The sequence below is a fragment of the Emydura macquarii genome, unplaced genomic scaffold (assembly GCF_026122565.2).
Source record: "Emydura macquarii macquarii isolate MOO-44397 ecotype Brisbane River unplaced genomic scaffold, CSIRO-AGI_Emac_v2 contig_1390, whole genome shotgun sequence".
NCBI classification, from domain to species: Eukaryota; Metazoa; Chordata; order Testudines; family Chelidae; genus Emydura; species Emydura macquarii.
The window spans coordinates 11,394,032-11,408,392 of NW_027131527.1; the positions used below are offsets into that span (position 1 = coordinate 11,394,032).

General features: G+C 43.5%; 1 protein-coding gene across 2 annotated transcripts in view; it reads right to left on the reverse strand.

Annotated features, from left to right (window-relative positions):
- Window positions 1-14,361, reverse strand: part of DNA2 (DNA replication helicase/nuclease 2) — a 49,577-nt gene that overhangs the window by 20,638 nt on the left and 14,578 nt on the right. For both annotated transcript variants that reach the window (XM_067552634.1, XM_067552633.1), the window contains exons 5-10: window positions 12,474-12,605; window positions 11,145-11,364; window positions 10,299-10,416; window positions 9,765-9,930; window positions 7,739-7,933; window positions 1,893-2,123 (exon numbers count right to left, since the gene is read on the reverse strand). In XM_067552634.1, coding sequence (XP_067408735.1) covers window positions 1,893-2,123; window positions 7,739-7,933; window positions 9,765-9,930; window positions 10,299-10,416; window positions 11,145-11,364; window positions 12,474-12,605 — 1,062 coding nt within the window. The remainder of the gene's footprint in view (window positions 1-1,892; window positions 2,124-7,738; window positions 7,934-9,764; window positions 9,931-10,298; window positions 10,417-11,144; window positions 11,365-12,473; window positions 12,606-14,361) is intronic.

Genomic DNA, 14,361 nt, shown 5'->3' on the forward strand with positions numbered 1-14,361 from the left:
GTGGCAGTCCTCATCCTCAGTGCCTGGGTCAAGGGCGGTGTCAGGCCTGGTGCCAGGATTGGAGCCTTCTCTGGTGCCACGCTTCAAACTCCTAACCGCATGTGATGATCAGGTCTGAAGTCAGAGGCAAGCAAAAGCAGCTTCCCAGACTGGGACCCTTGCACCTGGTGGAATGCCCACGGGATCCAAAATGGCCATTGGGCCAGCATCTACCACTGGAGAGGCCACAGCACCAGGAGGTGATATGCCGCCTCAATCCTCTGGTGTATGCTAGAGCGGTGCCAACTTCTCCTAGAGTTATATGACTCTGCCTCTGTCAGAGGAGAACCGCTTGCTCCCTGAAGACCTTGGAGGTGCACTGCCAGAGAGCAGTGCCATGGGGAACACAGCCTTGCCATCATGGCCAGTTTGCCCTTCGACAGCATCGTGGCTCTTCTCAGAGCCAGTTCTAGTTACCAGTCTTGCCTGGGAGGAAGTGATGGAGCCATGCTTTTAATAAGCTTCCTTGCTGCCTCAAAGGTTTCCAGTGTGGAGAGGAGCTGCAATTCCTCCTCGTGCCTCTCCCGGGGCGGGGAGTCCAATGGCCCCAGACTTGACAAACCTCTCCACGGCACTAGAATGGATGGTGCTATGCCCAGGACTGGAGTGGCTCGGCGCAGGTCACACTCTGCTCGAGCCTTTTCACCTGGACGATGACGTGGGCATTGGTGAGCATCCCCTGCCCGTTTTGTTTCGTCTTTTACGTGGCACCAGGGAATGCTGCACTTCACTGCGTGCCAAGTCCTTTGGTGCCAGGGAGGTATATTGGTGCTGGGAGTCTCTAGGAGTGGAGTCCTTTCTCAGCGTTTGTTCCCTTACTGACATTAGTGTGCGCCGCACTGATGCTGAGGCGCATGGTCTTTGCTCTGCTGGGCTCTGCTCCATGGGTCAGAGAGCCGACTCCATAAGTAAAAACTTAAGTCTCTGGCTTTTTTCTCTCTCTTTCTTTCCTGGTACTGGGACAGATGCCTCTGCAGATCTTACAATGATCCCATTGTGTGTCTCTCCCAATCACTTGAGGCAGGATGAGGCAAATCATCCCTGGGCATACGCTTCTTGCAGGACTCACAAGACTTGAAGCTGGGCATGCCCCAACCCCGGGGTGAGGAGGGGAAACAAGCCCGATAAGCAGGTGCTAACTATACTTAGCCTAAGAACTATACAACTAATACTAAATATAAACTATTTACAGGTACTCTGAGAAAACACTAAGAGCTTGCAAAGCAAGAGAAACAATGTTTCAGTGACCATCATGGGCAGTAAGAAGGAACTGAAGAAGAGGAGGGTCGGCAGGGCCCTTTATACGTCACCATGGGGGTGCGGCACTAAGGGGCAATAGAGCCGACCCTATGGGCATCACTAGGGAGAAACCTTCTGGCGAGCTGTGCATGGGGTGCACACACACCTACTTGGAATCAACATGAGCAAGCACTTGAAGAACTCTGTAGCCTAATGATTTAAAAATCAACAGTGGTACCCATTTCACTGCTGATGAAAGCATTCAAGAAAGAAGAGGGATGACATAATATAGAGATCCACAGTCTATAAATATAATATTTTGCTTATCAGCTAACAGTCTAGGTAAGTTGGTGGACAACTCCATGGGAAAAAACACAATACAAAAAATCAAACACACACACAGGTTCTCATCCTACTCCAAGTTTAGCTATATTAAGTCAGTGTGGGTTGTTCGCTTTTTTTGGGGACTGGGGTCGGGTGATGTTGGGGGGCATTAGAGATTAGACCTAAAAAGAGAGTTCTTAATTTTAGAAATTATAGTAACTTCCCTAATCCCAATGTTAAAACAACTTCTTTTCAAACAGCCATATTTTTTCCTTTTCTGTTTGTATTACCTGTCCAATAAACAGGAAATTTTTGTCACATTGACCTCTTTAACATAGCCAGCAGACAAGCCAAGTAATGTCTTCTCCTCTCCACTCACAACAACTCTATCTCCTACCAACAGGTTTGTTCCGGGCATGGTACCATTTTTACACTGGAAGTAATGTAGATATTGTCCATCAGAAGCTTCCTGCACTTGTTCAACTCTGATCATATTTCCAATGCAGTCTCCAGCCTTTTCTCTATGAACACATTAAAAATAAAATATAAACTGCTGTGACAGCCTACTCTCCTATTTTCATTGCTTTTTCAAGACTATGATAACTCACAAGGCATACTTTGTACAAAATTTATCATTTGAAAACTCATAATTTGCTGACTATTATTGTCTTGGTAAAATATGTGTGGCAACATTGTATGTAAAGTTATAAGATTTTGCTCTATGATGAAGGCATATTCCAAATCTGGGGAAGCATCCACAAACCAGTTCCTCAGAGACAAAAGGCAAACTGATGCCTCACCCAGGTGTCAACAAAATCAAATAGACCATCAGCTGGTTAAGTGGCCATTCTTTGGCAGGAAAAAGGGTTTGAGTGAGAAATTTACATCTTGGCAATAGCTGGAGGTTCCTATCCCCACAGACTTTCTGTCTCCTGAACCCCAGCTGGAGATGATTCTCAAAGAAAAGGAAAAGGATAAGAATGAAGAACAGAGGCCCCAAGTTATACCTCCCTTTCTCTCTACCCATGGCAACCACAACACCTGAGGGACAAAAACAATTTTGGACTGAGGGATCCTGTCTGAAAGGAATTCAGCCAGTATGACTCCTGAAGTATGTGGTCAGAGATTTTTGCTTCTAATTCACTTAGCTTGTTAAGTTAGGATTAGTTGCATTTTACCTTCTATTTCTTTGTGACCAATTCTGACTGTTATGCCTCACTACTTGTAATCACTTAAATCTATCTTTCTCTAATTAATAAACTTGTTTTATTGTGTTAGCTAAACCAGTATGTTTGGATTGAAGTGTTAACAGGAACTGTGAATATCATTTTCTATTCATAAAACCAACGACTTTATAGGAGCCTGTGTTGTCCTGAAGAAGACTGGGCAGTACAAGATGCACATTTCTGGGGGAAAGTCTGGGACTGGGAATTTGCTGGTGTTGCTCTGCAATGTAATTCAAGAATGGCTGGCCATAGCACTCATGCAGTATAGCTGGGAATAATTTACATGCCGGAGGCTGTGTGGAAGCAGACCAGGAGTGGTTGCTTTCACAGCAAAGCAGTATAAAAAGGCACCCTAGGCTGGAGAATTGAGGGGACACAGCTATTCAACAGTCCACATTGTACCATGGGTAATGTCACAGTTGTCTTGAATAATTTTCTAGAAGTAGCTTTTTATCAGTTTAAGGTTTAATAGTAATCAATTGTATTCCTTACAATAGTTTTGTTTGATCATATTGGCTGTCCTTTTCTTCCCAAGATAAATGTACTAGCTATGTTCCCAGGCCTTGATCAGTTCAAGACTGGATATCTTTCTAAAAAATATACTCTAACTCAACCATAAGGTATGGAGTTGGGACAGGAATTAATTGGTGAAATTCTATGGCATGTGTTATGCAGGTCAGACTAGATAATCATAATGGTCTCTTATGACCTTAAAAATCTATTGAAGATAATGTTTAAAAAATTATGGTGCAGAGTTAAAATGAAATAGTTACTGGACATCCAGGCATAATGTACAGATTATCGGGGTGGTACGGAGTTTGGTTGGGAGTCGGGGAGTACGACGAGAGGATAATCTGTGGTATCCTGGATGGGGGCGGGGAGGTGTGATAGTTTTGACAGTTAGGAATACAAGGGTTCGGTAATGAGGGAACATCACTTAGTGCAAGGGTTACATGGGATGCGGTTGATGGGGAGTAGATATATACATAATAGCGGATTGTCCCTCATTGAGTCAGATAGGTCGTTATAGCTTAATGATAACTTAAGTTTCTCGCGGTGGTGCTCCAGCCTACTCCTCATGGTACTGTCTGTGTCCGGTGATGTGCTCGATGTAAATGTCTCTCGACCACCGGATTGCGTCAAATACCGTGAGGCGCTGCATCAGTCAGGCGTAGCGCCGACCGACCCTGCAGGCACACAGCACGGGTTCATTTCGGGGATCCCAAGCTCCCAGGGCCCCAATGATTAGGGCGTGGGTCTGCACCTCATAGCCCTTTGATCTTAGCAGGTCGGCCAGTAGGGCGTACTTCTCCTCCTTATGAGCATGGGCTGAGTGAAAGGCCAGGGTCCAGTTTTCGAACGGGACCGTGACATCCACCATGATGATCTTCTTCCGGTCATCGTTGGTAATGACGATGTCTGGTCTCAGAGGGCTATCAGACCCAGGGATGGCAGAGTTCACGGTCACATTTCCCCAGTGGGCCGGGATGGTTTTCACGAGCCGGCTCTGGACCACGTTGTGCCATAGCTGCCAGGCTTGGGAGTGGGGCTTGCAGCTGCAGAGGATGTGGGGCAGGGTTTTGTTGCTGTAGCCGCACTTTCTGCAGTGTTTGTCCCAGTTCCCGTGGCAGATGGCCCCGTTCAGCGGGAGGCAGTTGAGTCGGGCCCCATGGATGAACCTCCAGTCCGCAAATCGGGTGAAGCCGCCCCCTGGCAGAAAGTGGTTGCTGGCGTCCCACTTGCTGGTAAGTTCAAAGGCTTTTCTCTGGTCGCGTTTCTTTTTCAGGTTCTCCACGTACAGCGCGTGGATGGCGGCCTTCAGGGACCTCTCCAGCACGCCCCGGGCATGAGGGGTGACGATGGTATTGTCGGGGGCTCTGATCCGCGGCACCAGAACTGACAGCTCCTGGCGCTCCTCGCACCACGTCCAATGGCAGCCGATACGTTTTCCCAGGTGCCGTGTGGCGTTGCGAGCGCAGGTCCAGAGCGAGGCAATGTCGCCCCCGTCCCATCCGAATTCACCATCCAGGGAACTGCTGAGGTAGGTGGGGATGTCATGGCTAGAGGGTGTTCTGTTTATCTGCTTTTTGACCACCTCCCAAGGCATTCGCTGCGATGTTCTTCATGACAGCGTCCGGGCAGGTCAGCAGGCGGAAGGCCTGGGTGACGACCGTGATGTCGCAGAGGTCACCCATGCGGGGGATGTTGGCACCTCCCTGCCTGTGCCCGATGTAAGTCAGCTCGTTGCTGGCCCTCTGGGGGTGGAAAAGCCACCCCTTCACCAGCTGCCTGATGGCGCTGTTGGCCTTGTTGAGGGGCACTTTCACCACGACTGAACCTCGCAGGACAAACGAGATGCGGGGGATCAGGAAGGTGTTCAGGGCATTGATCTTTTGCCAGGGTGCCAGCAGGGAGGCATCGATCTTGGTGGCATCCTGAAGGATCTCCTTGATGGTGTCCTCGAGGGTCTGTTGGGTGTGGAAACCTGTAGGCATGCCTAGGTGCTGGTACGCCTGACCTTCCTCGAGGGGGATCATGGGCTAACCCTGAATTGAGAATGAGGTCGCCTGGACCGAGTCCTTCCTGCTGCCGTCAATGTGGAGGGATGCGCATTTGTTGGCATTGAAACGCAGCCCCATCCAATCGGCAGCCTGGCTGGTAGCATCGAGCATTCCTCGGAGGCTCTCGGGGTCATCCGCAATCAGGACCAGGTCATCTGCGTAGGCCAGGATGTTTACCCTCTCACCATGGAGCTCGAACCCTGTCGGGCCATTGGCGATGGATTGGATGACCAGCTCCATGGCAAGGTTGAAGATGATGGGGCTGAGGGGACAACCCTGCTTCACCCCGCTCCGGACTGGGATCTCCGCGGTCTCCCCCTCGGTCGAGCGGATGGTGGTGGTGCTCCCGTCGTACAGCTCCCGGAGCAGCTGGAGGAAGTCTCCAGGCATCCCGAATTCCTCAAGCATGGAGAAGATGTGTTGGTGGGGCATGGACCCGAAGGCGTTAGCCAGGTCCAGCCAAGCCATGGCGCACCGCCGCCGTTCCCGCCTAGCTGTTTAGATGATGGTTTGTAGGATGAAGTTGTGCTCGTAGCAACCTTCGCATGACATGAAGCCCTTCTGGACGGAACTGACGGCTCTCCCGTTCACGGACCAATCTGTGATCCTGGCCGCCAGGCAGCTGGCATACAGCTTGTAGATGGTGGAGCAGAGAGAGATGGGTCTCCCGTTGCCGGGGTTGTCTCTCTCTCCTTTCTTATACATCAGCACCGTCATGGCCTTCTTCCAAGAGGTAGGGGTCCAGCGGAACTGCTTGCATCGACTGAAGAGGGCCGAGAGCACCAGGCAGCCAGGATCTCGTTTCTTCAGGATGCTTTAGCGGATGCCGTCTTTCCCTAGTGCCGTGTTCTTCGTCCTGGAGACCCTGGCCGTCACTTCTTGGGGCGTGAAGTTGGCCTCCAGGTCCCCCGCATCGCCAACCTTGGGTAGTGGAGGGACGCACGCCGGGCACTCGGTGATGGTTGGGTCCACGTGGTCAAACACGCTCTTGAAGTAAGCCAACAGCCTCTTGGAGGGAATCGTGCAGTACGACAAGGGCCCATCGAGGATCTCTCGGATGGCCTTGGCGCGGTTTGCCCGGAACAGTTTCTGGATCCTCGAGGCTGCGGCCGGGTCATAGTGGCGCCTGGCGTTCCTCCTTCCGCGGTCTCTCCTGTTGCCACTGCGGTTCGCCGGTGTTCTGCGAGAGGCTGGGGCGGTCTCCTGGTTTGACATCCCTGCTGCGATTTCTGCCGCCAGCTCCTGGATGAGCCTGTCCATGAGGAAGTCAAAGTCACTGAAGGACTCTGCTGTATCTAGCCTCTCCGTCCAGGTGAGCTGCCAGGACGTGGCGGTCCTCGCTGCTGGCCGCTGATCATCTTCGTGTGCCAGAGCGGTGGGCTCAGGCTGCATGCTGGTAGTGCAGGCAGGGTGGGATCTCCCTTCATCCAAACGTTTGAGGTTCCTTTCACTTGGGTGGTGGGTCGGGACCTCTGGTAGCGTGGTGGTGATTTTTATCCTACTCTATCATGTGTTGTTTCCCAAAAGGGAAAGCAATAAATCTGGAAGCAAGCATATATGGGCTTCAAAACAAAAATACAATGGCTTGTTTTGTGAAAAACAGATAAAAAAAGATAAGATTAAAAAAAAGATAAGTGGCCTACAGATTCTCACCACAGTGGAGATTACCCAAAATAAGACAAAATAAATGCTGAAACATAAGGCACTAAAATGTATGTTTGATTTTTAGATCTTAAGTAGTAACAGATTAATATTATTGCCCATGCTTCACTGAAAGTCTCTTACTGCATTTCACCAACAAAGTTATGCATGGCTATTGGTGAGACTTTGGACATGAATTGATGAACTACCAGGAACCCTCAGTCCACTTTCAGCCACCCATGGAGCAGCCAGCACTAGCAGTATGGCCTAGAGCAGAATATAGCCTGTCAGCTAGCCTTGATTCAGGGAGGCAGCATAGTAAGATGGGGTGGCAGACAATATCCAGCTGCACACAGCAGGGAAGTGAAACTAGTGAAAGTATTACCTTCATTTTTGTAAAGTAAGACCGCAAGGCACAATTTGTCATCATCATCTTCATGGGTCTTATGTGATTTTTCCTCTCCTCCTCCCAAGAAGCACCTAATAACAAGTTGCTGACATCATACCATCAGATCTACTAGCTCAATGCTTTTGATAGCCTCACTCATAGATGAGCTAGCACTCCCTGCTATCTCAAGTAACTGTGTATCAGAGTATTTACCCAATGATAGAAAGAAAGAGCTTGTCTCTCTCATTAAAGACACAATGAGTTTAAGGAACCAACCAGGTAAAAGCTGCCAATACACAATGCCCCCACTCCCATCTTACCTTTCTGAAGCAGGCATCAGCCATATATTTTTACGTCCCTTTTTGCCCTCTCCGCACTGTGACTCCAAAGTTAACATCAGATACCACAGGCTGAAATACTGTAAGTGAGACAGTTTCAGATGCTGGGTCTCTTTTTCAATAACGGGTACCACAGCAGGGGGAATAAGGACATTATCCATCTGTTGTTCTACAGCTCTAAAAATAGACCCAAGCATCAAGTTAACATGATTTTTCGATTTTTTTTCTTTTAAGACTACTTATGCTTAATAAACTCAATGGAATTTATACAGTAAGGCAAAATACAAAAGCGAACTGAAAATATCTATTTGAACAAAGCAAACAGGGGAAGAGCATACTATTCCAAACCTTTATGTGTGGGCATGAAGTTCCAAATATAGAACCAATTCCGACATCCCTTATTTACAGTACTCTCATATTAGTGACTGGATGTCCCCTGGTAATAATTTTGAGTGTCCACAAAAGGAAAGTTCACTTTTTTTTATTTTCAATAATTCAAGCATAATATTTTCTGTCTTCTACATAAAGAATGCGGTCTCTACTTACAAAACAAACCACAAGTGTATAAAGAATCTGAAAGCTATATTTATTAATATAGCAGCAATTTGTCTTATGAACATGATATCCCCTTATCTTATTTCCATTTAATATATATTTATACTTACTAAAAAATATAATAATGTTCCCTCCCCGCATGCCCACACACACCCCAAATGCAATACCTGTAGACCAGTGGTTCTCAACTGGTGGTAAGCATACCACTGGTGGTACTTCGAAGAAGGCTGGGTGGTACGCAAGCCGTACCGCGCCGCCGAAAGTCCCCCCGCCACAAAACCCTGCCGCCGCCGCAAGTCGTCCCTGCCCCCCCGCCGCGAAACCCTGCCGCCGAAAAGAGGCAAACGGCAGCAGGGTTTTGGTGGAGAGCATTGTTCCCCCCATGTAACCCCACCGCCACCAAAAGTCCCCCCCACACTTTTTTTCCCCCCGAGTGGTACTCAGGAAAAAAAAGATTGAGAACCGCTGCTGTAGACTTTTTGGTATAGCATGTGTGAAAACAACACTTCTGAAAGGAAATAATTTTTAACGTAACTAAAATTGTCAAGGCAGCTTTAAGATTATCTCTATTGGATGACACTACTAACCTGAATATAAAAACAAAAATATCACAGGAATACAGGTGATTTAAATTTAGAAAACCTATTGTGTGTAGGCATGTGGGGCCAGATCTTCCTACCACACAATTTTAGGCACACAATTTTGGCTGCTATGTGTAGGTGTAATCTCATTTTATGCCTCTTACTCACCCATACCCTACACTTAAAAGTTTTCAGATTATTTACTTCATTTATAATATACAAATGGATCACTGTATAATTAATAAAACTTAATTTATTGAAAACCCATTTAATATCTTTGAGATTGCCTTTAATTGTATCCTTGTTTTATCATGATAAAATAAAAATATAAAGTTCAATATTGTTGGACAGGGCCAAAAGAAAATCAAAGTTTATTAAAAATTCAACTTTTAAAACAAAGTGCAGAAAAGCCTCAGAAGTGAAGATGTACTGCACATTAAGGGCTTGTCTACGTGGGCAAATTGTCTAATATAGGTCCAGCAGAACAATTATACCAGCATAGCTATGCCAGCATAACATCCCGTGTGAATGCCACTCCTGATGTAATTATTCCTCTTATAGATATGTCAGTCAATTCCTTGTGTAGACAAGCCTTAAGATAATCACAAATTTAGGCCCCAATCCTGCAAATGCTTGTATATATAACTTTAGTGGGACCACGCACAGATTGTAAAGATAAACAGTTGGGTAAGCCTCTGTAGGATCAGGTTCTTAAATTATCACGGTTGTGGAGGAATCAATGAGAGTCATGGCATACCAAGGGGAAGTGTTAATCAATGCTGTGAAATCATCACAGAAAATCCAAAACTGTATAGTATTAATTAGCTTTAAAAAAAAGTGTTTACTATCCAAAATCTGAAAGTTTCTTTTACCTGCTATAAAGAAAGCAGTTGTGCATTTGTGAGCAATATTTACAGGCCCGACTGTCATCAATTACAGGAGGTAAAGAGGCAAGTTGTGTTTGCTTATTTCCCAGGACAGATTTACGCACACTGTGGAATAAGTAGAAAGCCAGCTGGTTTCTTAGCTTTATTAATTCTGTATTAAAAAAAAAAAAAAAAAAAGAACAAAAGAACCATGAGCTAATCTTTCAGGGTTAGAAACAGAATATAAGTGAATATTTATTTATTGATTTGGGGCTCCAAGCAATGTGCACGTATGTAGCAAAGACAGTATTCATCATAAAGATGTTTTTGGTGTGGAGTATATTTTTTTAAATCAAAATTATTCCAGGAAGATAAATTACTTCTTTTGACAAGAACACAATCTCAACACTGTTTACTAGTTCCTGGAAGTGGTATATCAACCAGAATAAGTATTTTCAAGAGTGAACAATGTATAAACTGTTAATATTTTAAAAAAACGTAGAAATAATAATAATTAAGGATTTTTTCTGGAAAAACAACCTCTCTTATCCATACGATTGCCAGGCACAGGATACATATTGCCAGTTTTAAGGTAAAGAAGAAATCCACCTTCAGGATCCACTCTTCGTTCTTGGTTCAACAATGTATACAGAACCACCTGAAGACATTTTAAAAATATATTAATGTGTATTTTGATATTTAAGTAATATGCAAAAGTCATGTGAATACATTGTTTATACCGTTAAGCAGCCTTATCATTGCCAAGAAGAATAAATGCTTATCTAGTTGATGTTTTTAATTAAAAAGATTTCTTCCTCCATAAGAAAAATCACTTAAAAGTTCAAATTTGAGAGTTGCTTGTTTAGTTGCTGATGCAGGAAATACCCATATCCTGCCACCTCTGCAACACTATGCCTCCCATCCCTGGATCCTAAAGAAGCCTCTCTGAGATATCAGCTATGGAGGAGTGAATGCATCGTTATCCATCCAGCCCTGCAGAAATCCCCTGCAAGGTAACACAATTTCAAGCTATATTACCTCTTCTGCAAAACCTCCCACAAAGGCCCTGACGCTCAAAGATGCAGGGTCTCCACACAATGATCCTGGCCTCCTCCCTTGGGGCCAATAAAGAAGACTAAGCAAAAGGCTCCTCACTGAGATTACCTCCTCTCTCCCTTATGGAAATTTAGACCTTTGCTTGAAGGCCACAGTTTGTAAACACTTCCACATTTCTCATTTCATCATTCATAAATACAGGTTTGAGTTTATCATAAGCCATCCATAATACCTAATTCTACCATATATATCTGGTTCAACCAACATTTATTAGATGAAGTGTAAACTAGTATATTACAACTGTGTATGTTCAACATTTAACATTTCTACCTGACTTCTGTGTTCTATGGAGTTAGATTCCTTGCCAGTTTTAAGCTCCAATGGCATTATCTTATATTGTGTTCCAGACCTGCGGTGTATTTTCACACCAACTGTAACATCAATCTTGCCCTTTAATCCAAACCTGGGAGACCAGATATTCTCTTCAATATCCAGGAACTCTGTAACTTCAACATTACAAGATAAGTCTTCTATTTTTCCATCACTTGGTCTAAGAGGAAAGCAAAACAGATTTTAAAAAGTGACTTTGTCAACACCTGAAGAGTTACAAGACTGCTTCAAAAACAGATAGAAGCTGCTGTATTTCTTTAGACAAAAGTACCCTTGAGAGTCCCAAAGATTTAAATCTTTACAGGGAACATTAGTGTGCATGCACTGAAATGACAAAAGTATTTGTGTGTAGTATTAGTCATTAATTTAAGAGGGTTAATGTGTTAAGGCCAACTCAAGCAAACCTTCCATATATGGATCAGGCCTCAACTCAAAAGGCTACCTTAAATTGTACACTGATGTGGTAATTTCTCAGTCTGAAGAACAGTTATGTTTTTAAAAAAAATTAATTAAAATATTTGTTACAGAAGTGCAAAAAATATATTGTTTAAAGTGTCATGAATTCCTTCTGAAGAACATGCCCAATTTGATCTTCAAAATATTTACCCTTCTTAAGTTTCATGATGCATTCCTGAAGTTAACACTGTTTAAAAAAGCACATTTTAATTCCTCAACAGTGCCAATTTAATTACAAAGGGAATAGAAGACCAGATGACTAACCATTACGTTCCTGGGTACAGGCAGCCAAATGGCAGGGAAGCATGTGCAGGAAGAAAACCTTGCAACGACTGAGAGTCAGATTTTCAGTCTCAACTAAATATTTCCTAAACTAAAAAATGGATTTTTATAGCTTGGTCAATTGATCAAATAAGCTAATTCATCCAATGCTAAAATTCCTACTCTGTGGATTGGCCAACACTGAGTACTGTGACTAGAACAAAGAACAAAAGGTGTTATTTCTACAAGATTCATTCTCCATTATCATGGACACCTGTAATATCTGTAATATTGTTTCCCAGTCAATGCAATTGCAGCTAAACTAGCAACTCACTGTGGACCAAGTCATTCTTTGCTTAACAAGGCCAACTTTCTAGGCAGCGAGGCCATGAGTAAACTCCACATCACAAAAAACAGACAAGAATAAATTTTTTTTTATTTAAAATTAAAATGAACCAAACAAACTAATGAAACAATTGAGTAATTTCACTAGTGACATCTTTGCTAGGTAACAATAAAACAGGTTTTAATGTGCAAGTAATGGTTTCTTACAATTTTAGCTGCATTTTGGTTTGGTTAGCTTGACAACCCTTGTGCATGAAATCTTCTGCCCATTTAGAAAGTGATGGAAGATATTCTTCTATGTTTTGCATGATTTCTTCTTGTTTCACGTTTAAATAGTACCTGCAGAAGTGAACCGATACACATTAAGTACTATGTAGAAAATAAGGAATGATATAGGGTGAAGGAGAATGGACTCAAAACTGAATATGCAATCTAGTTTACTTGGGCCTCCATCCTGCGAAGACTTACACAAGTGTTTAATTTTCTGCATTGTGGGATTGTACACAGTATAAAGTTAAGCATGTGCAGTAACTAAGCATTTGAGACAATTAGTTATAAACCGCTATAAGAGAAAAGTTACTTAAATTTCTGCTGAAAGATATACATAAATATTTGTACGCTCTGAAGTAGTTTACTAAATATTAGCCTTAGTTAAAAACAAAAGGAAAGTAGCATTTAACATTACTCATTTCTTGAGTACAAAACTAAATATTTTATTTTAATAAGGCAAATATACATAAAAGAGTTATTTGTCTTAAAAGGCAGCTACAAAATTTTGAATGTAATAAAACTCTGGTTTCATTAACCATACTTTCATTCATGTTGGAAGGTCAGTGCACTTTCTGTAAAAAAAAAAAAAAAATCTTCAGAAATGCAACTTCCAGTCTCAATGGACAACCTTTTTTTTTTTTTTTTTTTTTTTTTTTTAAATCGTTTTCCTGCACTTTTCTTCTAGTTACAGCCCCTACAGCCTAAACTACTCTCCCTTCTTAGTGTTCATGTCCTCCAAACACATGTGGAGCAAATGTATTTATATCCCACCCTTAGTCGTCATTTGGCTATGGTATGCTGTGCATATTTACTGTTCTTAAAAGCTGTTGCATAAATTAATCCTACTAGCTTTTCTGACTGGCAAAATCAAAACGAGGTGCTGCTGAGCAACGCAACAGAGCCAAGCTGCCAGTCAGAGGGTAAGGGATGGGCCTACTTGCTGTTTACCACACAATACCTAAAGAAGAGGTAGGAGAAGCAAAGCACTGAGTAGCCCAGAGCTCATCCTCAGTTTGAACAGGCTGTCAATGTTCTGATCAGAGGTGGGCAGTGACTGGAGAGGGAAGAGACTGCATATAAACTTTTCAGAAACAAATAGTTATTTGACAGAAAGACAATTGTAATTTAATTTGCTACCAAGGTCAAAGTAGGCATTATGGTAAAACACACAAACCATCTTACTGGAGGTTTTTTTGGTCCAAAACTTACCAGCCTGACTCAGTAAAGAGCCAAACACGTATAAAGAACTTTGTGAAGAAGGATATATTAAGGAACATGAGAAACTTAACACACTTCCCCAATTCATGCAAAGCTACGGGTTTCATGTCAGAAAGTGTTTTTTTAATTATCAGAAAGCACAAGAAGCTTTCTGATAAATATAAATGGGCTTAAGATCTTTAAAATTCATTCCCTGCATCTACATGACCACTACTCCTCACATGAAATGCAATGAGATCAGAAAACATTTCACTTTTTCTACAAGAAGTTATTATTTGACTGCTCTGTAAAATTTGACATGAAGGGAACAAAAAAGTTTGCCACTTCGTTTTTAGTCGCAAAACATCGTTTCCATGTTAGAGATTTTGAAACACTCTGCACCTTGCAAGGTAAAGATAGCCTTAATTTTGGCTCAAATACCCAAGGAGTGAAATACTTTATAGGAGCAATTGCCAAGTCTTAGGTAAATGTCTAGGAAATGCATACTGTAATAGGATCGGGCTGCCTTCTGAGCAGCCCTTCGTGGCCAGAGGTCACTCACTGGTACCCTACCTCTGTTTCCCCCCCTCTTCAGAGACCCTTACGAACTCACTCACAGTTCACAGGG